The sequence below is a fragment of the Dysidea avara genome, chromosome 13 (assembly GCF_963678975.1).
Source record: "Dysidea avara chromosome 13, odDysAvar1.4, whole genome shotgun sequence".
Classification (NCBI taxonomy): Eukaryota; Metazoa; Porifera; class Demospongiae; order Dictyoceratida; family Dysideidae; genus Dysidea; species Dysidea avara.
The window spans coordinates 11,209,246-11,236,788 of record NC_089284.1 but is presented as its reverse complement, the minus strand read 5'-3'; the positions used below and the strand labels follow the sequence as shown (position 1 = coordinate 11,236,788).

Below are 27,543 nucleotides of genomic sequence, written 5' to 3'. Positions count from 1 at the left end.
GTTTACAAACAAGACAAAACCATATAAATTAAAATTACTACTAGATCACCTACATTTACACTACTACTGGATGACCAGTTTGCCTAATGATACTTGCTTGTACTGCATCCTTCTTTATTATCTGTATGTTTACATGTAGCTTGTGTATAACACTGCCGGAAATGCAGTTCTTTGAACTGATGCATATAGTTTCCCATCTAATCATCATAAATTCCAGTAAGACACAACATAGTGAGCATACGTATACATAACATTACACACTGAGCAGCCCTGGCCTGCTGCTACCCAGTTCTGGTTGTATGCATGTATAAACTCCACTTATAGGCTATAGTTCTTGTTTACTTAAGGAAATGCTTTCATAACTACTAATTATAACTAAGGTCATGTAACGCATCATTGCTAATTTGCTATTACACAAACAGTTGTTCTATATGAATGCAAATATAACTGGCTTTCTTTTTCTTCTTCAAATACTTACATGGAATACTGTAGAGACACAAGCTTTGTCAAGTCATATAATAGTTCCACATATAATAATATCTAAAAACAGCAATACAGACAGACACCATGCACTCATAAGATGCCAACACTGCATAATTGCCTCTGAGCAAGCAATTCATAAACAGGAAATTTAAAATGAAATTGCAGACTTATAGTAGCAGTTAAACATTCTCTAGAATTTCGAAGAATCCATTGACAGAATATATGTTTCCTGAAACTACCAGATGGATATTTCCTACAACACATGGAGAACTCAGCCTAAAGCTAATTATAGTACATGTACTATTTGGGAACTTCCATTTAAAGTAGTCTAATATCTACATACTAACTATAGCTAGCTTTTGTTGCTACTTATTATCCATCCTAGTTTACAACTGAATTTAGCTAATCCATTTGAATATGTCATGATCAAGGCTTGGAAAGTAAACATTTCTGTACAGTTGTCGGTGTTCCTCATCACTTACACAATAAGTTACTTTAATGGCTGGCATTGGCTGCATTATTAGTTTGGTAGTATTTAGCCTCTATAATGGATGGCTGGTAAAGATATTTCTTTTGTATATACAAGCTGATGTTTTGACTGTGGATGAACAGGTTACATATTACGAAAGTTAAGATCTAGTAGCTTTACTTCTCAGGTCACATAAACTTCATTGTTGGTTTTTTGTGTCCATCTACATTATTTTTACCTATAGCTAAAGCATCATGACATATTGCTATATATAGCAATGTATAGTAATGTTATAATTATCTTAAAACTCGGTGTGACATTTGTTCATTATGCGATCTTCTCAAAAACACCAAGTACAATCTGTTAAATGCACAGTTTGAGTAATAATCTGACTGAAGGTACACACATTTAATTAAGTGCATATTGTAATTGTAATACCAATATGACAGGTAGAATGACATAACTAGAATATTTTATAGTCTAAAGTTTAATTTTTACCTCATGATGTGATAGTTGAGATTGAGATTATATTGAATAATTACTGAGCAGTCCTGGCCAGCTGCTGGCTATACGTAAACGTCCAACTCCAAGACTGTTTTAGCTAGTTCTTAAGGAAATAAAATGTTTTAATAACTGCTAATTATAGCATGCATAATTATGACATCATTGTTGTTGCACAAACGTGCACTTGTTCTATATGAATGCAAAACAACCAGCTTTCTTCTTCTTCAAATATGCGTATACATAGAACACTGTAGGGACTATGCAACAGCATCTAAAAACAGTAATACAGACACCATGCACTCATAAGATGCTAGCAATGTATGCATAAAGTGTGTCCTGCACACCAAAATGTCCCAATATACACACCAATTGGCATGCATATTGGTGTGTATATTGTGACATTTTGGTGTGCAGGGTACGCTTCATTTTTACAGTGTATGTCATATAATTTCCTCTGAGCAAGCAATTTATCAACAGGAAAACAAAATTGCAGACTTATAGGAGCAATTAAACATTCTCTAGAATTTCTGATAATCCATTGACAGAATAATGTAGCAATAAATATATTTCCTGATTTCCTACAAACACATGGAAAACTCAGCCTATAACTATTTATAGTACAAGTAGTATTTGAGAACTTTGAAATCTTACAAGGTTACATTCAAGTTCAGTTCAAGTCATATTGCTGAGGAAGTAGATCTACATACTGCTTCAGAAGACCTGAAATTTTTGTGATCATATATAGTATGATTAACCAATGGACCGAATATTTAAAGAATTTACTTATTTTGATTTGATGTATGCTTGTAATTGCCTGGGGTTGTGCAGTTGCATCCCCCTGAGTTGTATCAACCATGTATGCTGTCTTTCTCAGTAATGCGTAAAACTAAACCTAAAGCTGGCATACCTCTGTATTCTGTGTTGGTTCATTGCATGGATTCCAAAATTAAGCATTTCCTCTGAACAAACTTTATATTCAATGGCTAAATCATAGAAACCATACTTGGTGGTCAAAAATAAACTAATTGAATTAGTCATTGTGTGAAACGTTAAACACTACAAAACACACAATGGCTACAGTTTTTTTATTGTAAAATATATATAGCTACTCTAGGAAAAAGGAACTGTATAATAATTGTAAACAACCTAATCTCTGTTCAGACATAAACCATGTCACTGGGTGATGGCTCCAACGTGGGCACTGCCAACACTTCTCCTATACTTCAGCAGTAGACCCTTTACTGGCTTGTCAACTGGTGTCCATTGTTTTCTCCTCTCACTTAATTCATCTTCGCTTAGTGCCTTAGAAATTATCAGGTTATTTAGTAACACAGTTTGGAGTACATACCACATTAAGGGTCTTGTTGACAGCATCAATTGTGATAATATCTCCATTGTGAATTAGAGCAATGTTTCCACCACAGTATGCTTCAGGGCTGACATGTCCAACCATTATGCCTTGTGGGTGTGGGAAGGGTAAGTAGTAAAATAATTAGAACATGCTGACTAGATTTCTACACTATTTAGAGATCTGATGATGACGTGGGTAGTTGAGCCCACATCATCTGTGGGGCTCTAAATAGCACTGTAGAAAACTTGTTGGTGTGCTCTAGGTGTTTTAGAAATTTCCCAGCATGTATAAGTAAAGTAGAACCTGGCATTGTAGCTGCTAGATATACCCTTCATGGATATAGTGCCAGTGTCACGAAACCAATGACGTTTGTCCATTTGTGCTTTCCAGAAAGTAAGCTAACAGTAATGCTAAATCTGTGTTGGTTTTGTTTGATGAATATAGTAGTAAACTATACTATGCACTAGTTATTAACTATTTACTAACTTCACCGCAGGTTTATTCTAGGTAGTAAGCTTCCAGACATACATTGTAAGAAAACTAAATTTTATAGCATTACCAATAGTACTTACCATGAGTCGCCCCACTAAATCTTCCATCAGTGATCAGTGCAACTTTAGTTCCCAATCCACTGCCTACTATTGCTGAACTAGGTGACAGCATCTCTGGCATCCCAGGACTATATAAAGAATAGATGAAGTGCACTTTTACAATTATTGTTGGTAGCTCAGCATTGATTTCAGTCCACTGTGAATTCAACTGCTTGCATATCTTGTTACATGTTGCAATCACTCAAATATACATATGTCAGAATACTAGCTGTGCATTTGCCCATCACTGTGTTGATATTTAATGTTGTGCTGTAGTGGGTGCATGTTTTTATAAGCTCAAAGCTTATTATATATATAGGTTACATGAAATAAAGTATACTACGTAATTACACTATATTCAGTGAGTGATTCAAAGGAATCAAAATATCACAATCAATTAATAATATCCCTCTCATCGACAAATTCGTATAGAGGTTCCAATCTACTGCTCTAAACTGATGTAACTTACAAACCATACAACATAAGACTGCATATCAAATTACTTGCTATAGAACAAGGAATTTGTCTATCAACTTGTTGCTTACACAATGATAAGGGTAACCACAAAGTGCTTTAATGTACAAAAATCGGCCTAAGTGAAACCACATGTTTAATAGTCTAGTACTATTTATAATGACACAATTAACATTGCTGACAGTTAAAGCAATTATCTCCAAGTCTGGTTTTCAGACATTTGAGCAAGTGTGCATGCATACGGACAAGGCCACTGATTCAAGCAAAAGTAGCAACATGCCACTATTACCTATTTAATTTCATATGGTTACCTGGCATGCAGGAAAGTATTTTACCTCACAGCATTTCCTAATAGTTATAGTAATACCAATCTGTAAACTAGCACATTTGATTCTGTTACAGGTTTTGTAATAACAAGACTTTAATGGAGTTTTGCTTGCATTTGGCTCTTCTCTCAAATTAAAAATCAAGACCTTGGGTTGGGCAACATAGTCTTCCTATATAGTATGCACATCCACAAACAACTGCTTTTGCACTCATGATTAGAAGAATCTAAATGTAAAACTCCATTAAAATCCTTGTTACAAAACCTGTCATATATAGAATTGAATATACTGGTCTGTAGACTGCACATAAAGTTTTACTTAAATAGAAAAACTGCATGTGTACCTTCCTTTTGGTCCTTCATATCTTATCACTACTACATGACCCTCTTTCACTTGACGTCCCATGATGGCATCAAACGCATCTTGTTCATTATCAAACACTAAAGCCTACCAATAAATAGTACATGTTGACCTTTGGAGCATCTTACAACTTACTGGTCCTTTAAATGGCTTGTCACATGGCTTCCCACTCATCTTCAATACAGCACTGTCTGTAGCTAAGTTACCCTAAGAACATATGTGATTTAAGGACTGATCAAGAGTCAGTGATTTGCCATACTTTCAATATGATGATATGTCTACCAGCTGGAGCCATTGGCTTGTCAACATGACACAACACAGTTTGTAGTTCACTCAAGGAGGGGACACCAGAAACATTCTGAGCTATAGTACAACCAGTGACTGTAAGACATTCTCCATGGAGAAGACCAGCTGTAAGTAGTTCCTTTAGTACTACTGGTACACCACCAATTTTGTCCAGGTCTGGCATGTGATACTGTAATAAACACAAAGCCAGTGCAGTGAATTACATACTACACATCGTTAACAATTCACCCCTAATTATAGGTCATTTGTCACAACCACCGGTTCATTCCTCCCCTACATGGACACATAGATTCAAATTACCCATAACTAGATCACTTGATATTGGGATTTTTGACTTTAAATCTCACATTCAATCTCATTACAAATCTTTTTGCCAAAAACTTCTTGCAAATTCCTAATACTAAAGGTACGATATCACTATCTGCCAAAACAACAAATTTCATAACTTTCCTTCACAGTACTCTTCACTATCGATGACAAAATTAATAAAAAAAATTCATTCTCCATTACTTTCTTTTTTATTTTCCAAAACCCCCTTTATACTAAGATGATTACTTTTTTTAATATTCTAAAAGACTCCTTCATCGCAAATAACTTCCAACTTTACAATGTCTCGCTTCTATCCAAAATATTAATTGCAAAAACTTATATCGCATATTAAATTTCTATTTAATTTGCACAATTTAATTTTGCTTAATTTTAGATTAGGCCGGATTTGCTAAAAGGGGTGTTCCACAAATATCTAGTTCTATAAACCATAACTTAGATTTCTAGAAATATAAAACACAATTAAGCCATGTTGTTGCTCACTAATGACCAAATTTGAAATCATTGACTTTATCCAGTCTGAATGGCAAATTGGACGTGTACATATGGATGTGTGGAAGACCCCTTTTCGCAAATCTGTGCACACCACATACAAGTACAACTGTCAATCATTTTATTAAAACTGATTGTGCACTACATTGGTTTGCTGCTTCACTACTTATTGAAACAACCCTAGAAGTCTACAAAGTCTGCCATATGGCATCAAATTTTAGTTTCGTGATGAAATTCTTTCATAAATCCCAAATCCTAGACAGTTGGAAATGTGTAGAACAAACTGAATGTATATGGAGAATTAATATTCCAAATGTACATGCAGCACACAAGATAAAAATACCATGATGCTTTGGGATATAAAAAAAGGTGCGCCAATAATTGGATCGACTATCAGTTATCGGCTATATCAGCTTTGTTTTTGTATATCGGTATCGGATCAGTAACAAGTGTAAACAAGCAGCAGATACAGATATACATAAACATCAATTTATGGACACTCATGCTCAAGTAATATCCTAGCAGTGCCTGCATGATTATGTAATGTCAGCTGTTGATTACAGCCCCACTCTGTCACTTATTTAGAGTGCAAATTATTAGAGAAAAAGTCTATGCTAGGATTGGCTTTGTTTATCAGCTTGATAATATTGGTCATCAGAATATCAGCTAAAAGTCATATCAGTGCACCTCTAGCTATAATTTACCTTTCCGTGAGGCTTAAGATTAGATATTAGCGGCACTCTGCTACCAATCCTGTTGAAGTCCTCAATAGATAACTCCACTTCAGCTCTGCACACAAAAGTCCATTGATAATATTAACACTCTTTAAGAATCGCTTACTCATTGGCCAAAGCCAACAAATGTAGAACACCATTGGTGGAACCTCCAAGAGCATACAATACTGTAAGTGCATTCTCAAATGCCTGGAAAGAATCTATTAGTATACATGTCTCCATTACTAAACACTCGTACCTTCTTGGTCATAATTTGTTTGGCTGTTATACGCTTTTCTAACAACTGAAACACTGTGTCAACAACTTTAATACATTCTTCCTTCTTCTTGACTGTTACAACATTGTTCTCATCCACTGCTGCACCTGAAGCTGAACCTAATCAGATAAAGCACACACATATCATCAGTCAAGGATTTCATACTATTGTCTAACCTGGTAGGGACATCCCCAAAGTCTCCACAGCAGATGACATGGTGCTAGCAGTAAACATACCAGCTGAAGACAATAATGAATAACTTTCAACAGTGTACACAGGCAAATATGTTTACCACAACAAGAGTAAATTTATTTATTTATTTTATTTATTAAAGCTTTTCAGTGCAAAGAGTGTACAGAGGGGTGTGCGTGTATATATTACAGTGAAACAAATAATTTAATAATGCACTGATGGCACACTGGCATCCTGTGCCAGTGCCCAGAAACAAAAGTAATTATAATACAGTGTAATTAAAATTAGTTCTATTTACGTAAGAATTACAGTAAGTAAACCTATTAAATAAAGTAGATTATAAGTTACTAATATAGCTACAGGTAATCAAAGTTCATGATGGGTTGACTGTTGACACAACTGCCACAAGGACAAAGGTAATGGAATTTATGTGGGTCATCAGAACTGAAGTGTGTGATAAAATGGTTCCAGAGAAAAGATTTTAATCGTCTTTTAATAGTGTCTGCAAAATTAATAAACTAATATTGATGATTGGCAGGGAGTTCCAAAGTCGACAAATTCAATTAAAATAAAAATACGCTCTCTGTTGGTAAAGGATATGTTATGGTGTAGCTTAGATCTTGTAATACTCTTGGAGAAAGATACGTAAGAATTGATGTCAAAGCTTGGGGTTGGATTTTCAGACAGGTGATGAAAAACATTATATCTGATATTTCGAAGGTATACATTAAGGGAGGTATAGATTTATTAGCCGTGTTTTGTAATCTGAGGTGAAGTCATGTAAAATGTATTTGGTTGCCCTATGTTGAAGCTGTTCAATTTTAGAGATGTTCTTCAAAAGGTAAGGTCGCCATACAGGTGCACAATACATAAGCTGTGATCTAACTAAGGATATATATAGCTTGACTGTAATTGATGGAACAATGGTTTTACTAAAAAATAACTAAGGCTTTGACACAATCTCATGGTGAAGCTGAGAATAAAAAATGTGATACTCTATCGTTATAGCTGTGGTACAACTTCACTAAATTCTGCCCTTAAATCCTTTATATGAAAAGACAATAATGAGATAAGTGTAGTGCAGAGCTTATAATAATAGCTATTTAAAAAAATTCTAATTTCAAAAGGAAGTAGGAGTTGATGTAATATACACACTACAAAAAGTAAGGAAACAAGCTCAAAAATGTTATAGCTGAAATGAGAAATGGTCCAGCAGTGAAAAGTAAGGAAACAAGATTAGACAACTACTTGCTAAAATGAGACACACTTTAATGCCTACTTTTGGCTAGCATCTTGAATGAGACCATCAAATTAGCCAAAAGTAGGGATTAAAGTATGTCTCATTTTAGCAAGTAGTCGTCTAATCTTGTTTCCTTACTTTTTACTGCTGGACCATTTCTCATTTCAGCTATAACATTTTTGAGCTTGTTTCCTTACTTTTTGTAGCGTATATATCAATCAACCCCTATTTCCTTCTGAAATTTTAAATTTTTTAAATAGCTAGTTTGTTTACTTTTTTTGTCTAGCTAGTTAGCTATATTATACTCTTTTTGTTTCCACATAGTATAAATATCACTTGAAGCAGCTATCTTTTACCGTCGTACGCAATAAGCGCCTCTAAATAATTATTGTTTTGTCTTAAAGCATAGATAATATACTGTGGTCAGTGATGAAGTGAGTGAGTGAGTGAGTGAGTGTATATTATCTATGCTTAAAGCTATTACAGCAACTGTTTGAGGCTTCAGCTGCATTTCTAATGGCCTAAATGTTGATGATTTTACAGTAAAACATTGCTGGAGAATCCACAATTATAAGAGTGGAACTCTCGCTTTTAGTAGTCTGGATTCCGAGGTGGATCCGCCCCTCAAAGACATTATTAGCTAGCTACCTCACTAAACTGGTAATTAAGACTATATAAAATGACTATACCCAGCATAATAAATGCTCGAGATAAATGCTAGAGACAACTCCTTGGGTACTACACCTGTTCACCCTCATCTTACACACACATACCGTATAGCCTAAATATTTTGAGGGGCAAATATTTGGTTGAGCAATGTTGCTAAATATAAAATTTTCATGGATTTGCAAACACTCTCTATTAGACTATATGGAGGCCTAAATATTTTGAGGGTAAAATTTTCGCTGATAACACCCAAAACAGCGAAATCAGTGAAAATTTTCCCCCTCGAAATGTTTAGGCTATACGGGATTCACACTTTGTTAAATCACGCGTTTGGGTTATGGTGTGCACCGCAACTATTAAGCGCCGTAACTATTAATTATCCTTCGAGAAGAACAAAGAAGCAATGAATGATGAAAGCAAACAGCATAGTGCAGTGGACAGAACATAATCGGAACAACAGATTCGTGAATCCGCCGTCATTACCTTGACTGTCTGAAATTTCTGGAGCTATACAACTAGCGCTACCGGGTCTTACAGCAGGCAGGCTGGCAGACGAAATGTAGGTGAAATACGTAATTTTTAAAACTCACTGTACATCGAAACATTCGACTTTTCGCTTCGTTTACCCAAGGTACAGCATCATTATAACAGTACTAATGCATTCCAGGTGGTTTTTTTGGGTAAAACTTATTGCAAGGCCGTTTTTTAAGGTGCAAAAATCCACAAAACCATATGATTTCTTACCAACCCCTACTATACAGTACTATCGTACTGTATGATATAAAATCTAAATCTATGACTAAAAGATGTTAAGATACAGTTTAGAATGCAAGTCTAGTACAGGTACATACCACATGCTCCAGAACCAGTTAGTGCATTACACTCTATTTTGTGTAGTTCCTCGATGTCAATCAGTCCAGCACCATATGAACCAATAGCCTACACAACATGTACACAACTAAAGAAGATAACACAATGCTGTATGTCATCACCTCCATGACACTTCCTCCATCAAGACCTGTATCTTGTCCAGCACAGTGGCCAGGAAGATGGGACCCACCATACATACAAACTCCGATCTGTAATTGCATGTGTCCAGTACTGCACTATACAGTAGATCACCTAACTGCTCAACTTACAGCATTCAAGCGAGCAATAGGCATTAGAACTCCAGGTACTGGATAAAAGCAAGGTTAAGTTAAGTCTGTTAATAAATATTCTTACCTGTTTTATCACATCCTGCAAGAGTGATCACAGCATCCTATGTATGAAAAGCAGTTGTTGTAAATTTTAAAAAAAAGAAGACATTTCACCACTTACAGAAGCATATGCCTCATGCATGATCTCAATGCAGTCAGCAATCCAATCACGAGATATCAGTGAGTATCTCATTCTAGATGTTCCCTATGTAGTTTGTATGTATTGGAGAACAAGCATAAAATCAGATGTAAATTTGGTACCTGTGTTTCTCCATCACTGACTACTGGAGTATTACATATAAATCCCTTCCCTCCTTTCCTCTCCACTTCCTCTACAATAGCATCACCTAATATCCTAACAGCAAAAAATTAAGTATATGTGACATTAATGGTAATATATATCCACCCAAAAAACACGCGCCCAAGAAACTACAAGTACCTGGAACCCAATGTAAAAAAGAAAAAGAAAAATCAGCTTAGCTGAAGTGAAAAGTAACTGGTAACTTAAAGAGCTGATATCTGAAGCGGCCAAGAATACAATTACTAAAGTTTAATCCATGCAAGAACACCTTGGCTATAAAACAGGTGTATACATGAAAGTAACTGGGAACTGAAATGGCTGATATCTGAAGCGGCCAAGAATGAATGGTCATATACAACTAATCCAAAAATGTAACACTGAACCTTTATAATTCAGCTGTGTTCTATATTCACTCTTGCTGCATCGTAAAGTAATTTCTTTTAACTCTAATTGGCTGGTAATTTGGCCGCCTTTTTTAATAGTCAGTATAATAGAGCAAAAAAAGGCGGCCAAATTACCAGCCAATTAGAGTTAAAAGAAATTACTTTACGATGCAGCAAGAGTGAATATAGAACACAGCTGAATTATAAAGGTTCAGTGTTACATTTTTGGATTAGTTGTATATGACCATTCATTCTTGGCCGCTTCAGATATCAGCCATTTCAGTTCCCAGTTACTTTCATGTATACACCTGTTTTATAGCCAAGGTGTTCTTGCATGGATTAAACTTTAGTAATTGTATTCTTGGCCGCTTCAGATATCAGCTCTTTAAGTTACCAGTTACTTTTCACTTCAGCTAAGCTGATTTTTCTTTTTCTTTTTTACATTGGGTTCCAGGTACTTGTAGTTTCTTGGGCGCGCCTTTTTTACAGCGAAGGTGTTTTTGGGGTGGATATCACTCATTTTTGTCAGTGATAGACTCTACATTTGGTTTAAAAGCTAATTTTTTGGAAATGAGCAATTAACATTAATGCAGAATATTATCTAGGAGAGTCAGTAAAATCCATACATAATAATGATTGTTTCATAACACTGTAAATTCGGAAGTATGAATTTACGGTGTAGTATGACTGCTCTATTAGAGTAAATTTATCTTTACTGCCTGCACGTCATGAATATATCTCATATCTGTGCATGTTAAATGCTTCAGACACCTAATTAAACTTGCAAGTGCCTAATTAGTTCACAGTTGCTACACAGCTATAAATACATTAGTAATTGTTATCATCATAATCATTTATCATGTTATAACCATTTTTTAATATTTTGGTCACAACTTCAGGATTACAGCAGCAGAGAAAGGAATAGAGGACTCAACCATCAAGACTTGTATATGGGAGATGGAACAGTATTGCGATGGACAATGCCGGTACTAACCCCTCAAGGGTGTTGCAGTACAGTATAGATGCAAGACCAGAGCCTCGATCGTCACCTTTTGACTGTGGTCACAACTTCAGGATTGGAGCAGCAGAGAAAGGAATGGAGGACTCAATCATCAAGACTCGGGGAGATGGAATAGTATTGCCATGGACAATGCCAGCACTAACCCCTCAAGGATGTCACAGTGCAGTATCGATACAACCACTCCAACCAGTGCATAAGACCAGAGCTCGATTATCACCTTTTGACTGAAATTTTTATACTTGATGAAGCAATTAAAACAAAAAAGTTGTAGTACTTGTACTTTCCTGAGGGAACATGTCCCCAGAGTCCCAGACTCCCTTGCCCGTTCAGCAGAATAATAGGATTGAGCCTTACTACCACTTTCACCTTTATTCTTGGCCTGAATGTACATATCAGCAACATAATACAGTAGCTGTAGATAATACTAGTTAATGCCCCTAGGCAGAGCTATAGGGGTGGGAATTTTTCCCTACTATCAGAGAGAGAACCATCATTGACAATTGTGATGAAAAGATGTACAACAAAACAAATAGGCATGTGAAACCTCGGACAGCATGCGAACACAAATAGAGGACTACACTGTGGGCATGGCAAGGCAAAACAACAACAACAAAAAAGTATTATCATAGTAGTTCTTCTCGCAGTTCTTTGCCTGGCCATCATCAACTGCTGTCAAAACATTAGTTTCGTCCCCCAGACCCTTCCTCAAGCATGCTTATCACACAAAAATAACTGTGAACAAACAATTATTCATTGACAGCTTATACTACACTTACCGCATTGTTGAACCATGTATACCACCAGAATCCACCAGATTGACAACTAACACGTGATCTATTTAGGGGAAATCTCGTGGAAAGTCCCTAATTACCTTAAGCGGACACTCATGATCCGTGGCTTTAAATTGAATGGTTTAAGAATGTAACTGGATGGTGAGGCGTACTTTAATCGGCTCGACTTTACTGAGAAACTCGAGCCCCTCGTGAGAAACTACATCGCTTGAGCAACGCTCGAAAAAGTAAGAGTCCGGCAAGACGTACTCTAATATCTATGGGCAAGAATACTGAGGGACTCTATGATATATGCCGGTCTTGAATGCTAACGAAACGAGGAGTGAAGTTTGTGCAACGTGTCACATCGCCACACACTGATTCACCGTGTTTGTGCGATAGGGTTTTTGGACCTGTCCACCAGATGTTGAAAGGAAATTCATTCCAACTTGTGAAGTTATTGGTATACTCATTGTTGGGGTCCATGGGGACATCGATGATCATTTACCAGTCAGCTGTAAGTAATGTCACAACAGAAGGAAAGGAACCATTTCCATACCCCTATGGCATACTGATTTTCCAGGTCAGTTTATGTACACCCAACCACAGAAATGTAGAACTTTGGTTGCAGGTGGAAAATAAACACCTTTTTACTCAGTTACAAGAGATTCACCCAGCTGGGATAAAATGTTGAAGTGAATGTCATTAGTACCTACTTGCGGTTCATCAGGTATTGGACAATTCCAAGTGTCCAGATTATGCAGTTGTCCTCATGTTCAAGTTTACACGTTTAGGCAAGTTCCACAACATCCTATAATCTATTACTATATCAGTGTGGAATAATGCTTATATAATATTTTTCATATTCCAGGCTTTAGGTATGTGTATTGTATTTAACACCTGCTTGTTGGTTTTTGCAGGCCATCTGGCCATGGTCATACTGGTTTATCCACTAGCTGTTGAATGTGATCATGGTACATATGTAAGTTGAGACCATGCAGGAACAAAGATACAGGTGTCATGAATTTCAGGTCAGTTGACATTCAGAGGAATTGTATTATTGCAATTGTTCTTTTTGTAGTTATCAATTATCAGTGACCAGTTTGTGATAGCGTACTTTTGTTTGACTAATGACCAAATGTTCTGGTTTACATGCTTACCCAACAGTTATGTTACTCACTTAACCTGCATATGGGATATATATTTTTAGTTCATTTTGATTATTCATCCTTTATTGGTACAGCCTGGCATATTGATTTTTTGCACATTCTCTTTTTAATTCAGTGCCTGCTGGATTGTTTCGTCAGATATCGAAACAGATGTCTTTGGTGTTGCGACCGATGTTCCAGGTCAGTTTGCATGTGTGTTTAATTTTGGACTTCAGTGCCTGCTTATTCTTTTACAGGTCTCGGTATTGAGTGTCATGAATTTCAGGTCAGTTGACGTACAGAAGAATTGTATTATTGCAATTGTTGTTTTTGCAGTTATCAATTATCACTGTATACTAGTGATGTGAATTTGCAGGTCAGTCTACTCAGATGTATCAGGCATAGTGTTGATGGGTTCGAACAAGTATCCAGTGTAGACTGTAGCGGCATCAAGGGTGTTAATTTCCAGGTCAGTTTACATGTTGTGATGTTAGTGATTTTTTCCTAGTACCCAGATATTAAGTGTATTGTATTTAATGCCCACCTGTTATGTTTTTAAATTATGGTATATCAGTGTAGACAGTGCAACAGTAAGCCTTCTGTGTTGTAGTAACTATTTGTTTCATAATATTATGCTGTTGTCCCGGAATGGCACAATTTTTGGGCAACCAGTGTGAAGTCCAGTGGTACAAACATTGTATTATGACCAAGTTGTGATAGCGTACTTTTGTTTGACTAATGTGCTAATGTTCTGGTTTGACTAATGTCCTAATGTTCTGGTTTAACATGCTTACCCAACAGTTATGTTATTCATTCACTTAGCCTGGGATATAATTTTTGTTCATTTTGATTATCCATGCTATCATTGACACAGCCCGGCATATTGATTTTTTGTACATTCTCTTTTAATTCAGTGCCTGCTGGATTGTGTCATCAGATATCGAAACAAGTGTTTTTGGTGTTGCGACCGATGTTCCAGGTCAGTTGCATGAGTGTTTAATTTAAGGTTAACTTCAGTGCCTGCTTATTCTTTTACAGGTCTCAGTATCGTCATGCTGACATACAAGAAATCATCACTATTGTTGGAACTATTTTTAGTCAAGTCTTGATGTGATGTTAGTTAACGTTGTTACACATTGTTGTATGTTTACCATATGGCAAGAAATTATCATGGCCATCATGAAATTTGAATATTGTGTAAGTTGTGTGGACCAACCCCAACTCATACATGGTCACTGGCAAACCACGAACCACATTCAAGCCACAACACCACATTCGAGCAATCCATTACAAAATTTTGTTGCACCATTTGTGTGTGCATAATACTTAATGAAAGCCACAACACAAGCTACATGGTACACACTACATAGAGGTGGTAACCCCTAAAGGCTTGTTACCTTTTGTATTCACCTTATCGGCCTTTGTGGTTAACCTATTAAAAATTACATGTAAATAGAGAATTGAAGAGTATGCTTAAAGCACCTTCGCTAGTGATTTTGTTCAAAGACAACTGGCGATTTATAAATGCTCGCATGGGGTGTGGTACTACATGGAATTTAAAAGATTTCTGCTTAAAACGCCATCCCTAGGGAACTTACGGTTCAGCACGCTGTCACAACTTGTTTATCAGGCATTAGAGTTTGTGTCCACGTCGTGTCTTTAAAAGTTATTGTAGGGATTAGAGGTTGATTGAAGAAAATACGCGTATAGGCAAACCAGGATTGGATAATGTCAGTGCTAGATGGACTATACAAACACGGCTATGTTGACTGGTTGACTGGTATAACATGACAGTAGTTGTAACATAAGGTAGAGAAATAAAGTGAAATACGCCTATTTTTTTATTTTGCGATGGTTACTTTTTTATTTTAGCGAGGTCGCAAGAAAACTATGAACATGATGACGACTCCTAAAGATTTTTTATCACGTAACGCAATACAAATCTATTGAAAGATGTTGCGTAATTTAGGACTAATATTGCGAAACCGGCCCTACACGTAAATAACTCACAGTAGTGGCCGCGCGTCTTTTAATTGGGCGTGCGCTTTGTAGTTTCTTGGCCGCGCGACTCACTACCGTGAGTCTTGATCTGCTCTGCTAGTACTTGGACAATCTTTATTGTCAGTGTAAACAAAAACAAAAAGATGATATTAAGCAAAAAATTCTAGGAGTGCCTTTCTATTATAGCTCATGCACAAAAAGTCTTGCAATGTTCTTTAGATCAATAGAATATCTGTGCGCACTAAAGCAGTCTGGTGCAAAAAATACTTCAACACACTTGAAAATACTTCTATCTTGTAGCTACTGTACATCTGCCATGATCAATGTGAGTCACCTTAAAATGCTTCAGTTTGGTAATTCGATAATGAAGTATTTACTTTGTACGGACCAATTCATACTCAACAGGAAACTTAAGTTTTTTGTATGTTATACAAAACCTGAACAATAATATGCTGTAGCTGTTCAAACCTGCATTTTACAGGCGGAATTACTGAGCACAGGATTTGGGAAAAGAATCAATCATAGTGAGGACTTGTTGGGTCATATCAGATTGTTTAAAGGACACTTAATAATGGTATCACTTAATACTGTTATCACATTGTCGTGCTGGGTATACAGAGTCTATACCTTGAGACAATATTTTATTGATAGGAAACTCTTGAATAAAAGTGATGGTTATACGGTTAAGCACATACTAATTAGATACATAAGTACAAAATCCATGGTGAAGGTGTGAAATTGTTATCATTAAAAATGGTATTACTGTAACATGCATGACTCTACCTTAAGTGGTTGTTACAAGGTAGTGCATTGCTGTAGGGGCACACAACAGTGATCACTGGTTTAGTGAAGTCATCATCCTATGTACATAAAATACGAACAACAATGACAATGCATCATCATTTGTTATTACCTTAAAACCAGCTGCTCTCAGATTAGCTCTAGCTGAAGTCTGTTGAAAAGAATTATAAAACATAGGTTGCTACCAACAGATTTATTTATTTATTAATACTTTATAGTATACATGTGCATATACACAAATTGCAATTCAATACAAAAACTCAGAATTTCAAACTGTACCATAAAAAAGTTACGCATTTTCTTCCATCTGAAAGATTTCTGCTTATAAAGACGTTAATGTGGCACTTCACAGCTTTATCAAAATTGTCAGGTACATACTTTGAGTGGAAAACGATGTATTGGCTAAGATGGTAAAAGCTACCAAATTTGTTTTAGCTTTAATGATTCAATGCTATTGGACAAAATATCAAATAGAAAATGGAAAATGCAAACCTTGGCATACAATCCATATTGGACAAGCAAATAAGCAAAACTAGTTGCATCATGAAAACATATTGAAATGCACTAGCATGCATCTATATACATTAACTATGAACAGTAAGAGTATCCCTTTCCCAAAATGATAGTTCACATCACTATAGCACTGGCTTTCTTATATGAATAACTCTAAGCATGTCATGTCAGGAGAATAGAAAAGTATGCAGTAGAAACTTAAAAAGACCAAAAAAAAACATACCCGCACCTGGGTGGGCTTGAACCACCAACCTTTTGGTTAACAGCCAAACACGCTAACCCATTGCGCCACAAGTGCTACCACAGTAATAATGGTCAGCAGACTTATTTTGTATTGAGTAACAAGTTTGGCAAGAAAATAATATAATGAAAAAGATAATGAATCTGTTTTTCTCCATGCTTAGACAGACGACTAAGTTGCCTTTCAAAGGTGTGGACAAAGTGACCTTTATTAAAATACAAATTATTCATTAATTTGTTCTCCAAGTTTTGGTTTTTAGGAGGTAAAAATGTATGGTAGCACATGGCATTAATATATAAATTGCTTGCTTTTATCTAAGTAGTTTTTTTACCCTGTAACACAAGGAATATACATGCTGTATTGCAGCATTGAATGGAATCCTAAGCAACACACAAGCTATGCCCCAAATCTGTAGCCTGTCTATACAAATGTCATTGAATGACAGCACATTTTATTAATTTTTAATCCGCTAAAGTATTTTGTCAATAGTGTTTTAACACAGTGAAGCATGGATATCTTTGCAGGAGATACGACATACAAAATCATGATTATCTTTACAAAATTGAGATATTTTGATGAAGATGTGTATGGATTGTGCAGTAACTAGGTAGAGTTAAAGAAATGTTAGCACTTTGATCATTTTATTTGAGTACTTTAACACTGATCCCATTGCGTTTTCATTTCTATTTCAGTTACTGAACAGATTTCTCACATTTTCAAGCACCACTGGTCTTGAGATGTGTTTTACTACATACATATCCTAACCTGTTTGATCCACTGATATTGATTATTAGGATCTCCAGTCATGTCAGCACTGCGGATCTATAACACAACAACCTAATCACAAATACAATACATTTTGTACTATATCTACATCCATGCCATAGTCCGCCTGGAAACTACCAAATATCTAAATTATTATCATGAGGCAGAAAGTTTTGTGAGAAACATTTTGTACACGGTACTCCTAAAGCTATCTACATTTAAGTGCCAAACACCACCAAATTATAGCAACAATTGTAGTCAGTTTCCTTTTATAGTAGACGTTAGCTAATAACATTAACTAAAACAAAAACATGTAAAAAAGGGTGCTGCCAAGCAAAGTAGGATCAATCAAACAAGCTTATTCAACATGACTGGTAAGAACTAGGACTGATATCAAGTTGCAGCCAAGTGAATGCAGTGTTACCCATTCTCTTTGTATCTAGCTATAGCTATAATATACACTGTAGCTATATAATAAAACTAGAGCAAATACACATGCACTGTTATTAAATTGTCATTTGGCCGCTTTTTAAAGCCACACACTACAAAAAAAAAGCGGCCAAATACAATTTAGTAACAGTTGCATGACTGTGTATTTGCTCTAGTTTTATTATTATATACATGTATAGCTATAGCTAGATACGAAGAGAATGGGTAATACTGCATTCACTTGGCCGCAACTTGATATCAGTCCTTGTTCTTACCAGTCATGTTGAATAAGCTTGTTTGATTGATCCTACTTTGCTTGGCAGTGTCCTTTTTTTACAACCCAAGGCTGTTTTTGTTTTAGGATATCACACATTTTTGTCACTGAAAAAGACAAAAAAATTAATGCATAAAGCAGTTATTGTGTGTATTGCATCATAGCTTGGGACATGAAGTGGCAAAACCAAAGAATGTAGTTTGGTACAAGTAGGCAGGTATTTGTCAGTGTTGCAACCTCAATAGGGTATGGCTTTTATAGGCACCATTAAAAGCATCAGTGAACAGATTGAGTAAAGGACATTTTCTGGCAGGTAAGAATGTACCTCAAACTTCTTATACTGGATTGTCTATTGAGATGCACAAACAAAGCTGTATTGTGGGCTGCATTAGCTATTTTAGACCCATTATTAAATAACAACTGAATAGCAAACACTTATGAGAATAGCACACAATAGCAAGTTCATTGAGTTTACCACACTGATCATATTCACCTAGCATTGACGCTTATGGCCAAATCTGTAACGAGTTCACCAACTGTAAATTAATGCTACCATTATTAGAGGTGTCTTAAATTTAAGATAGGGTTCTAAAAGACCACAAAATAATCTTGGAAATTAGCGTAGGCGACTTTATTATCCTATGAGCACACTTATGGAAATTAGCTCACCACTTCCCAAAAAAACGGCAGGTCATCAGGGGCAGATCCAGACTTATGGAAAGGGGGTCAAAATGAACTCTGAGACCCTACATCGTCTGGTTTGGTAAGGTGAGACAAAAAAAAGGGTCACAGCCAGCTGAAAATAGCTGCCCACCTCACCAGCTATGCATTTATCACTGATAAACTACATAAAAATCCTTACATAGCTCACTACACACTGTTCTAATACTGTGACTGCTTTATTAAGGTGACTGCTCTATTAGAGTATCTCGATCTTGGTATACTAAAAATTTTAGGAGGGAGGTCAAGGGCCCCCTTTGACCCCCCCTGTATCCGCCCCTGGGTCATAATCAAGTGAAACTACTCCATAATTATGTTAAATTACATATCAAAGATGAAGTGCAAGAGTGAATGAATCAAACTTTGAGAAAATCACATATGGCCTGTAGCTACGTATAGGATAATTTTTGTCAATTTGAGATGAAAATGTAGTTATATCGTGTAGCTACAATACATAATAGGTACATAAAGTTAATACCTTGGATTTGCAAGGTCATCAATAAACCGCAACAATGTACAGAACGTCACAACTGCTTAGTCGTCTCAGTGACTATTCTATCAGAGACTATTCTATCAGAGTATATTAAAATGCTATAATGTTAAAACTTTTATGAATGTAGAATTTGTAGCCTTGTTATATGTGTAAGCAAATATGGACTATCTAAGGGTGCCTTAAGAAAATCAATAGAACAGTCACTGAGACAATTTTGCGGTGGTGGGCTTCTGTGCACTGTTGCGGCTTATTGTTGATCTCACACATCTTTAATAAATTCAAATAATATTAAATCTGAGTATCAATTATATGCCCACTGTGTTGTAGCTATATGATTTAGCCACTTTGAATTGATAAAAATCACCCTATACTGGTGCCTAAATAACTGTTTTTAAAAGTTTCTTACCTAGTGATAAACTTACACTTACAATATTATCCTATAAGTCATTCTTTTAATTGCAATTTGATATCTGACGTTTGCTCAAGTTACCACGTCTGGGAAGCAGGCGATGTCTGCAATCCCAGTTGATAATAATTTAATCTGCTTATATCCCGGAATAGACCAATCACTACCACACAATAGCTTATAAGTTGAGTAGGAAGGGTATAGATGGCAGCATCAGAATTGTCCACTTGTTGATTTTTTTGGACAATGGTTATTGAAGGTCACTGCAGTCACACAATACACCCATATATTACACATGGAGGTTATTTTCATGCATAGGTCTTCATAATAGTGCCATAAATGATTGGGTCTCGTTGCTCTTCTAGGAAATATTGGCATCCAATAATTTAAGGTGGCCATTATACTGGAGCTGTTCTAATTGTCGATCTCAACAAAGAAAAGCTTAATTCACATCTCACCCATTCCATCACTACACCACAAGAAAGACAGTGCTTAGCACTCAAGGGTTGGCCACCAATCTCTCTCTCTCTTTTTTTTTTTAATTAGTACCGGCATCACCCATTCCGCGTGAAAATTAATGGAGCAAATGATCTACTTCAAGAACTCATTGCTAGTATTCACGTCTCTCTTTCCTATCAATACATCGGTATAACACTTTTTACTGTGATTTAATATCGTGTACTAGTCCAGCTTGTTTCAGTAGCTACTTTTAAAATTCGGACTTTGCAGGCTAGGCAACTGAAAATTAGTTAAAGCACCTTGCGCCGGCAGATCAAAGCTAGAATCAAGGGATGATCGTGTGAAGTGAGCACGATCAACGACTAAAACATCTACATGTGAGTGATATCAGGCCGTGACAAAACTGCACACTTGATGGGTTTGGAGGGGAATTCCCCCGTTAAACAATGAACACTGCATGTAACCCAGATACTGAGCCAGCCGAACAATGGATATAAACACACTACATGCAGTGGATACTCACTTTTGTGCTAGCTAGTTTCAGCTTCTTTGCTTCAGTCATCTCTACGGACCAAGTCACTGAATTCACGCAATAAAATAAGCACCAACTCAGGATAGGCGTGTCTATCATCGCGTGACCTACTGCTACAGCCAATAGTTAATTGAATGACTTGTTCCTTTGGAAAGCATAATGCAATTATGTACCTATGAATGGCCAACAATTATTAAGTAACTCAGGAGGGCACAACTCCTTGGGATAGTGCAGGCAAATTAGTGCCAATAGCAGAAAAATAAAAGCTAATGTCCTAAAACATTGACGCAAGTAAAATAATACTTCATGATTTCTTTCAGAAATACTAAACCACAAAACATAAACCATGTCACTGTGTGATTGCTCCATTATGAGCACTGCCAACATTTCTCCTATACTTCAGTAGTAGACCCTTTACTGGCTTGTCAACTGGTGTCCATTGTTTTCTCCTCTCACTTAATTCTTCTTCACTTAGTGCCTTAGAAATTATCAAGTTATATGGTAACACAGTTTGGAGTACATACCACATTAAGGGTCTTGTTGACTGCATCAATTGCGATAATATCTCCATTGTGAATAAGAGCAATGTTTCCACCACAGTATGCTTCAGGGCTGACATGTCCAACCATTATACCTTGTGGGTATAGTGTGTTAGAAGTGAGGGAAGAATTTGTAATATCAACTAACTTACCATGAGTTGCTCCGCTAAACCTTCCATCAGTCACCAGTGCAACTTTCGCTCCTAATCCACTACCCACCAGTGCTGAACTAGGTGACAGCATCTCTGGCATCCCAGGACTACAGTAAGAAGACAATGCAGATCACTATTTGATTTTTGTCTTCATGCCAGAATTTACTAATTACTACCATGGTAAAAACAGCTTACAGTTATAAGAAAAAGGTGTGTCCAAGAATGTAATGCAATGAAAGCCTGAGAGGTGAAGTTTTCCATTTCTCTGCCAACATAATTTGGTAATAGAGAGAGTAAAACTATAGCACTTCATTATGAATAGAGAGAGGTACATCATCTCTACAGTTCCATATATGTAACTTTGGCACACATTATATAGTATCACATTAGACAGACAAAATTACCTTCCTTTTGGTCCTTCATATCTTATCACCAGCACATGACCCTCCTTCACCTGACGTCCCATGATGGCATCAAGTGCCTCGTGTTCATCATCAAACACTATTGCCTATGGCCAAAATGGTGTAATTCAGTCTTTGGAGCATCTTTAAAACTTACTGGCCCTTCAAACGGCTTGTCACAGGGCTTCCCACTCATTTTCAATACAGCACTCTCTGAAGCCAAGTTACCCTAAGAACATATACTGGAGTTAGCCAGAGTTATTGATTCACCATACCTTCAATATAATGATATGTCTACCAGCTGGAGCCATTGGCTTGTCAACATGACACAACACAGTTTGTAGTTCACTCAAGGAGGGGACACCAGAAACATTCTGAGCTATAGTACAACCGGTGACTGTAAGACAGTCTCCATGGAGAAAACCAGCTGTGAGTAGCTCCTTCAATACTACTGGTACACCACCTATCTTATCCAAGTCTGACATGTGGTACTGGTATAAAATAAACAGAAACACAAATACATTACATACAATATGTACATTTATTCTGCAAATGTACATAAAATTAAGTGAATGCATGTTAAAAGTCCAACAAAGTAATGCTGCTTGCATGCCAATTGTATCTCCATATCAGGAGCAGTTTGGAAGTTAGTTTAGCAAGACACATTGCAATAACACGATGGATGACACAGTCTTAATTGATAATACATTATTTATGTACTTGAAAAGCTGATACGACAGTGAGCACAGATTGAAGGGGATATTGTCATAAAAAGCATCTTAAGGTTTAATCCATCTTATTCTAAGTATAGTATAGGAACTATAGTTAATGACACCTTTGTATACAGCTGGTGACATTCAAACACTAGGAATTGTTATCTTTACACACCTTTCCATGAGGTTTAAGGTTGGATAACAGTGGTACTTTACTACCAATCCTGTTGAAGTCTTCAATGGATAACTCTACTTCAGCTCTGTGGACAAAGATGCAAACATTTAGTTACTTCAAATGCTGAAATACACTTTTGATATAATGTGTTGAAATGTACTCACTCATTGGCCAAAGCTAACAGATGCAGTACTCCATTAGTGGAACCTCCAAGAGCATACATTACTGTAACTGCATTCTCAAAAGCCTATAAGTCATGAATTACAGGTAATAATATTATGTTGGTGATTACTCATACTTTCTTTGTCATAATTTGTTTGGCTGTTAAACACTTTTCTAACAACTGAAATACTGTGTCAACAACTTTAATACATTCTTCCTTCTTCTTGACTGTTACAACATTGTTCTCGTCAACTGCTGGACCTGAAGCAGAACCTAATCAGACAAAACATATACAATAGCCAAGATCTTCAAACTCTTCTCTAACCTGGTAGGGACATCCCCAAAGTCTCCACAGCAGATGACATGGTGTTGGCAGTAAACATACCACCTAAAGAAAATAATCACATCATCCACTCTATATATCAATTTAGTCTGGCAGGACAAAATGTACACTATTAAGGACACTAGCTCAATATACCTGTGATAATAGCTACAATCTTTCAATAGTATGTAAGTTTAAGTTTTGAACAATTACTCAAAAGGATTTCAGAACTTAAAACACTGTGTTCTAACTGCAGTGGCTGAAGATCAAGGCTTGTACCATTAGTTTAGCTATAGTAGGCTACTTCCACTTAACAATGGTGCATGAATTTAGTTGATTTTCTGTTGCCGCACATGCGTACTGTCTTTCTGGTGAAATTGTCCAGTGAGCAGTTGGTAAAAGTATGTTGTTATAAAATGACCATGAACATCTATTTAATGACACTTTGAATTTGATGAAAATTTACTGTTATAAGGAGTCCTTTTTCAGAGGTAAAATTGTATTTAGTAGAGGTCTATGCATAGGGATGTCAGAAACTGTACAAAGTTAAATGTATAGTGTCCTTTACAGGGAGGGTCCTTTTAGTTACAGAAGTTTTCCAACATGCTTTACACAATTTGCATCCTATATTACAATACATTTTGTTAAGAACCACATGTGTTCAGATAGTGGTGAGCATTCAAACATGACTAGCTGCAGGTACATACCACATGCCCCAGAACCAGGTAGTGCATGACATTCTATTTTGTGCAGTTCCTCAATGTCAATCAGTCCAGCTCCATATGAACCAATAGCCTACATAACATGTACACAACTTATGAAGACCACATCAGAATAATACTGTCATCACCTCCATGACATTCTGAGCATCAAGACCTACTTCTTGTCCAGGACAGTGGCCAGGAAGAATTGTTCCACCATACATGCAAACTCCAATCTACAATATACATAGGATTAGTACAGGTGAAAATAAGACCAACAGCTTACAGCATTCAAGCGAGCAATGGGCATTAAAACACCAGGCACTATGTAAATAAGAACAGTGGACATTTAAACAACAGAGTGTACTATCAATTCTTACCAGTCTTGTCACACCCTCCAATACTGATCACAGCATCCTACACACACATACACATGCTATGGTGGAAACTCTAAGACATTCTGCTACTTACAGATGAGTAAGCTTCATGCATAATCTCAGCACAGTCAGCAATCCAATCACGAGATATCAGTGAATATCTCATTCCATATGAACCCTAAAGTTAGGATACACCAGAAATTGCAATCACATCTTTGTATATATTAATATTCAGTACCATTGTCTCTGCATCACTGACTACTGGAGTGTTACATATAAATGCCTTCCCTCCTTTCTTCTCAATCTCTTCTACAATAGCATCACCTAATATCCTAATAAAAACAGACAAGATAAATGTCAATGCTGAAAAGTTAATTCTTGACAATATGCAAACAAAACACAAACGTTATGTAAGCAGTAGGATTTTTTAAAGGGGGTTTCTGAAAAGTGGTATAGCTAAATAAGGCCTCTGGTGACAATTCTCTGGAAAAAATTTGAGATTTTAGAAGCTGTGAGATTGGATTCTACGCTATTTTTAGTTAGCAATTACAATAAATTCAATGCTTTAAACTGTAAATAGTTACTAAGTACTATAGCTAACTACAGAGCAAATATGGTGACTACAAGCTGTAGGTTTGATTGCTCTATTAGGGTAGTTATACTTGACTGCTCTATTAGAGTATTTCGATCGTTTTTAATGCAGTAGGAGATGAAAAGTGAAGTGTTGCTGAGGGTTTAATAGCTATAAATGGTGTTAGTTAAGTGCAACTGCATGTATGCTACTGGTATATAGTTGTTTGTTATGGCAAATTGTCAATACAATAATGTTTATGTATTGAGAATGCCACTATGCTAAATTTAAAAGGGGGTTTCTGTCGAAACCCCAGAAACCCATCTAGATCCGCCACTGGTAAGATCATAGTAGAAGAAGCTAATCAGAGTTGGGCTGGTGAATACTTTTCATGTAGTCTAATGCTTGCATTTTCATATCACTCCCAAGAAGTTTTGCAAATAAACTAACAGAGGCTAACTGGCCCCATATCCTTGCACACACAGTGCACTCAATATAGTACAATAGCTACATATATTCTACCTGAAGTGATTGTTACAAGGTAGTGCATTACTGAAGGGACACACTACAGTAATCACTGGTTTAGTGAAGTCATCATCCTAAAGAAATGGAAATTGCCACCATTAACAATAACACTGCAAAACTCTGCAGAATTTTACATTACCTTAAAACCAGCTGCTCTCAAATGAGCTCTAGCTGCAGTCTGTTGATTATATAAGGAGTGTCATATAGTGGTTACAGTACCATATAGTGGTTACAGTACTGTATAGTGGTTACAGTACCGTATAGTGGGAATTTTTCAAGGGATGAAACTTTCGCAAAACTAGAAAATCTGATTTTCGCATTTTTTAATTCACGAAAGTCTAGAAAACGGATTTTGTAAGGTAATAGCTATGTGTATAAACTGAAACATTTCACGATTATATTTTCATGAAGCTATCATTACTCACAAAATTCGCGAAAGTTTCGTACCTCAAAGATTTCCAGCTATACGGTATTATGTGACTAAAATGGATAAATGTGAAAATAAAACTAAACTATTTGTATGCATGTATGAACATACACAGCCAGGGATTAATCTGAGGGGAAGGGAACACTTGCCTCTCCTGGGTTAACTATTGCACCCCTCCCGGGTTTATACTTTAAGCCTTGATGTGCAGATAGAAATGAAAACTGAGGTTTGATTTATAATCAAATGGTTAATATTCAGTGCAAAATTTCACCAAAATTGTGTATCTACACGTCAATTTTAATGGGGAGGGTGTAGAAAGCTCATGATTTACATTTCAGAGTGTGATTCACAACACTGTATGTCACAATTCTTACACGCTTGACCCAGTGGTACTCATTGGTGTGATCTCCAGTCAAGTTGCTACTGCGTATCTGCACACAATGTCAGTAATGTGAGTGTACAACATACTTGTCACGCACGCACGCACGCACGCACGCACGCACGCACACACAATAAGCAATCACTAATATGACAAATACATATGTAATTTCAATAAAAACTAACAAATAAATAAATACATGTACTTACGCACATACATAATAAAATAGCTATACTTTTGGCCTGAAATTATAAAATCAACAAGCATGGTGTGAAGAAAAAGGCTCAGTTATTGAGACTACAGTAAGGACAAAATTTGATTTTGTAAATGGCAAACAGCTAAAAGGATTGGAACTTAGCAATTCAAAAAGGTAAACAACTGAAGTGGAGGTGTCACAATCATGCAACAGTATACCTCAGGCATAGTTGTGGTTTCAATTATGTCATTGCTATGTGTACTTTGAAGTGAATTGGTGACACTTATAAATAAAAAATTGTTATGCGGCTAACCCAAGCAAATAAACTGCAGACTTTAAAGTAAGCATTAGCGAGCACCTTATGACATTATGTTTTTTTAAGTTTCAAAGTATTCTGCATACACTAGCCCACAAGGCTTTAAATGACACAAAATTTATTTAGATGCCTATATTGTGTCCATTTAGTAACTTTCCAGGTGTGACACATGTAAAGCAACTCCCTGTGAACACAATGATGCTATAAGAAGCCTGGTTAAGGGAAATTTTAGTCAAAATAGCAATGTGGTATAGCTACTTCTCTGATACATTCTGTTATTGAGCATTTTGGGGTCATGTAATAAACTGTGCAATAACCTGTAACATATGATAAGATACCAGAATAAATTTGGAAAGCAACT

The 27,543-nt window shown here is 36.3% G+C and overlaps 3 protein-coding genes and 1 non-coding gene across 9 annotated transcripts; 1 reads left to right on the top strand and 3 right to left on the bottom strand.

The window, feature by feature from the left end:
- Positions 1-2,459: 2,459 nt before the first annotated feature.
- On the bottom strand, positions 2,460-21,356 carry LOC136242682 (dihydroxy-acid dehydratase-like). The gene is made up of 20 exons (XM_066034125.1): positions 21,218-21,356; positions 17,914-17,970; positions 16,507-16,545; positions 16,377-16,453; positions 10,231-10,324; positions 10,091-10,174; positions 9,995-10,031; positions 9,910-9,947; positions 9,763-9,849; positions 9,622-9,709; positions 6,849-6,911; positions 6,655-6,791; positions 6,523-6,605; positions 6,387-6,471; positions 4,817-5,032; positions 4,693-4,764; positions 4,541-4,644; positions 3,380-3,486; positions 2,805-2,914; positions 2,460-2,758 (listed from the first exon to the last, which is right to left on the bottom strand). The coding sequence occupies exons 1-20, from the start codon at positions 21,323-21,325 to the stop codon at positions 2,630-2,632; spliced, it is 1,815 nt and encodes a 604-aa protein (XP_065890197.1). The 5' UTR covers positions 21,326-21,356; the 3' UTR covers positions 2,460-2,629.
- On the top strand, positions 12,368-14,793 carry LOC136243029 (uncharacterized). Of its 6 annotated transcripts, none has more exons than XM_066034550.1 (9): positions 12,368-12,692; positions 12,847-13,027; positions 13,076-13,238; positions 13,365-13,475; positions 13,729-13,793; positions 13,850-13,878; positions 13,969-14,061; positions 14,507-14,571; positions 14,631-14,793. In XM_066034550.1, exons 4-9 carry the CDS (start codon positions 13,465-13,467, stop codon positions 14,704-14,706), a joined length of 339 nt encoding a protein of 112 aa, XP_065890622.1. In that variant the 5' UTR covers positions 12,368-12,692; positions 12,847-13,027; positions 13,076-13,238; positions 13,365-13,464; the 3' UTR covers positions 14,707-14,793. The 6 variants fall into 6 exon arrangements, 5 of the variants coding, with proteins under 5 accessions (XP_065890622.1, XP_065890621.1, XP_065890620.1 ...); XM_066034549.1 differs by having other exon boundaries at positions 12,368-12,792; XM_066034548.1 differs by lacking the exon at positions 12,368-12,692 and having other exon boundaries at positions 12,699-13,027.
- Positions 17,132-17,205, bottom strand: Trnan-guu (transfer RNA asparagine (anticodon GUU)). The gene has a single exon. It is a non-coding gene; the product is annotated as a tRNA-Asn (tRNA).
- Positions 21,357-21,518: 162 nt separating the features above from the next.
- LOC136242683 (dihydroxy-acid dehydratase-like) lies at positions 21,519-25,902 on the bottom strand. Its single transcript, XM_066034126.1, has 17 exons — positions 25,862-25,902; positions 25,007-25,100; positions 24,863-24,946; positions 24,772-24,808; positions 24,678-24,715; positions 24,541-24,627; positions 24,398-24,485; positions 23,694-23,756; positions 23,505-23,641; positions 23,371-23,453; positions 23,207-23,291; positions 22,594-22,809; positions 22,476-22,547; positions 22,322-22,425; positions 21,918-22,024; positions 21,751-21,860; positions 21,519-21,704 (listed from the first exon to the last, which is right to left on the bottom strand). Exons 2-17 carry the CDS (start codon positions 25,007-25,009, stop codon positions 21,576-21,578), a joined length of 1,443 nt encoding a protein of 480 aa, XP_065890198.1. The 5' UTR covers positions 25,010-25,100; positions 25,862-25,902; the 3' UTR covers positions 21,519-21,575.
- Positions 25,903-27,543: the final 1,641 nt, after the last annotated feature.

Excerpts from the sequence above, each read along its gene's own strand:
- LOC136243029 (XM_066034550.1), top strand. Across the intron at positions 13,794-13,849 it reads TGTTGCGACCGATGTTCCAG|GTCTCGGTATTGAGTGTCAT; the intron begins GTCAGTTTGCAT and ends ATTCTTTTACAG. Across the intron at positions 14,572-14,630 it reads TGTTGCGACCGATGTTCCAG|GTCTCAGTATCGTCATGCTG; the intron begins GTCAGTTGCATG and ends ATTCTTTTACAG.
- LOC136242682 (XM_066034125.1), bottom strand. The coding sequence starts at position 21,325 with ATGATAGACACGCCTATCCTGAGTTGGTGCTTATTTTATTGCGTGAAT. Across the intron at positions 6,792-6,848 it reads TTTGGGGATGTCCCTACCAG|GTTCAGCTTCAGGTGCAGCA; the intron begins GTTAGACAATAG and ends TTATCTGATTAG. Across the intron at positions 3,487-4,540 it reads TATGAAGGACCAAAAGGAAG|TCCTGGGATGCCAGAGATGC; the intron begins GTACACATGCAG and ends TTCTTTATATAG.
- LOC136242683 (XM_066034126.1), bottom strand. Across the intron at positions 23,454-23,504 it reads AACAAATTATGACAAAGAAA|GCTTTTGAGAATGCAGTTAC; the intron begins GTATGAGTAATC and ends CATGACTTATAG. Across the intron at positions 22,548-22,593 it reads GACATATCATTATATTGAAG|GGTAACTTGGCTTCAGAGAG; the intron begins GTATGGTGAATC and ends ATATGTTCTTAG.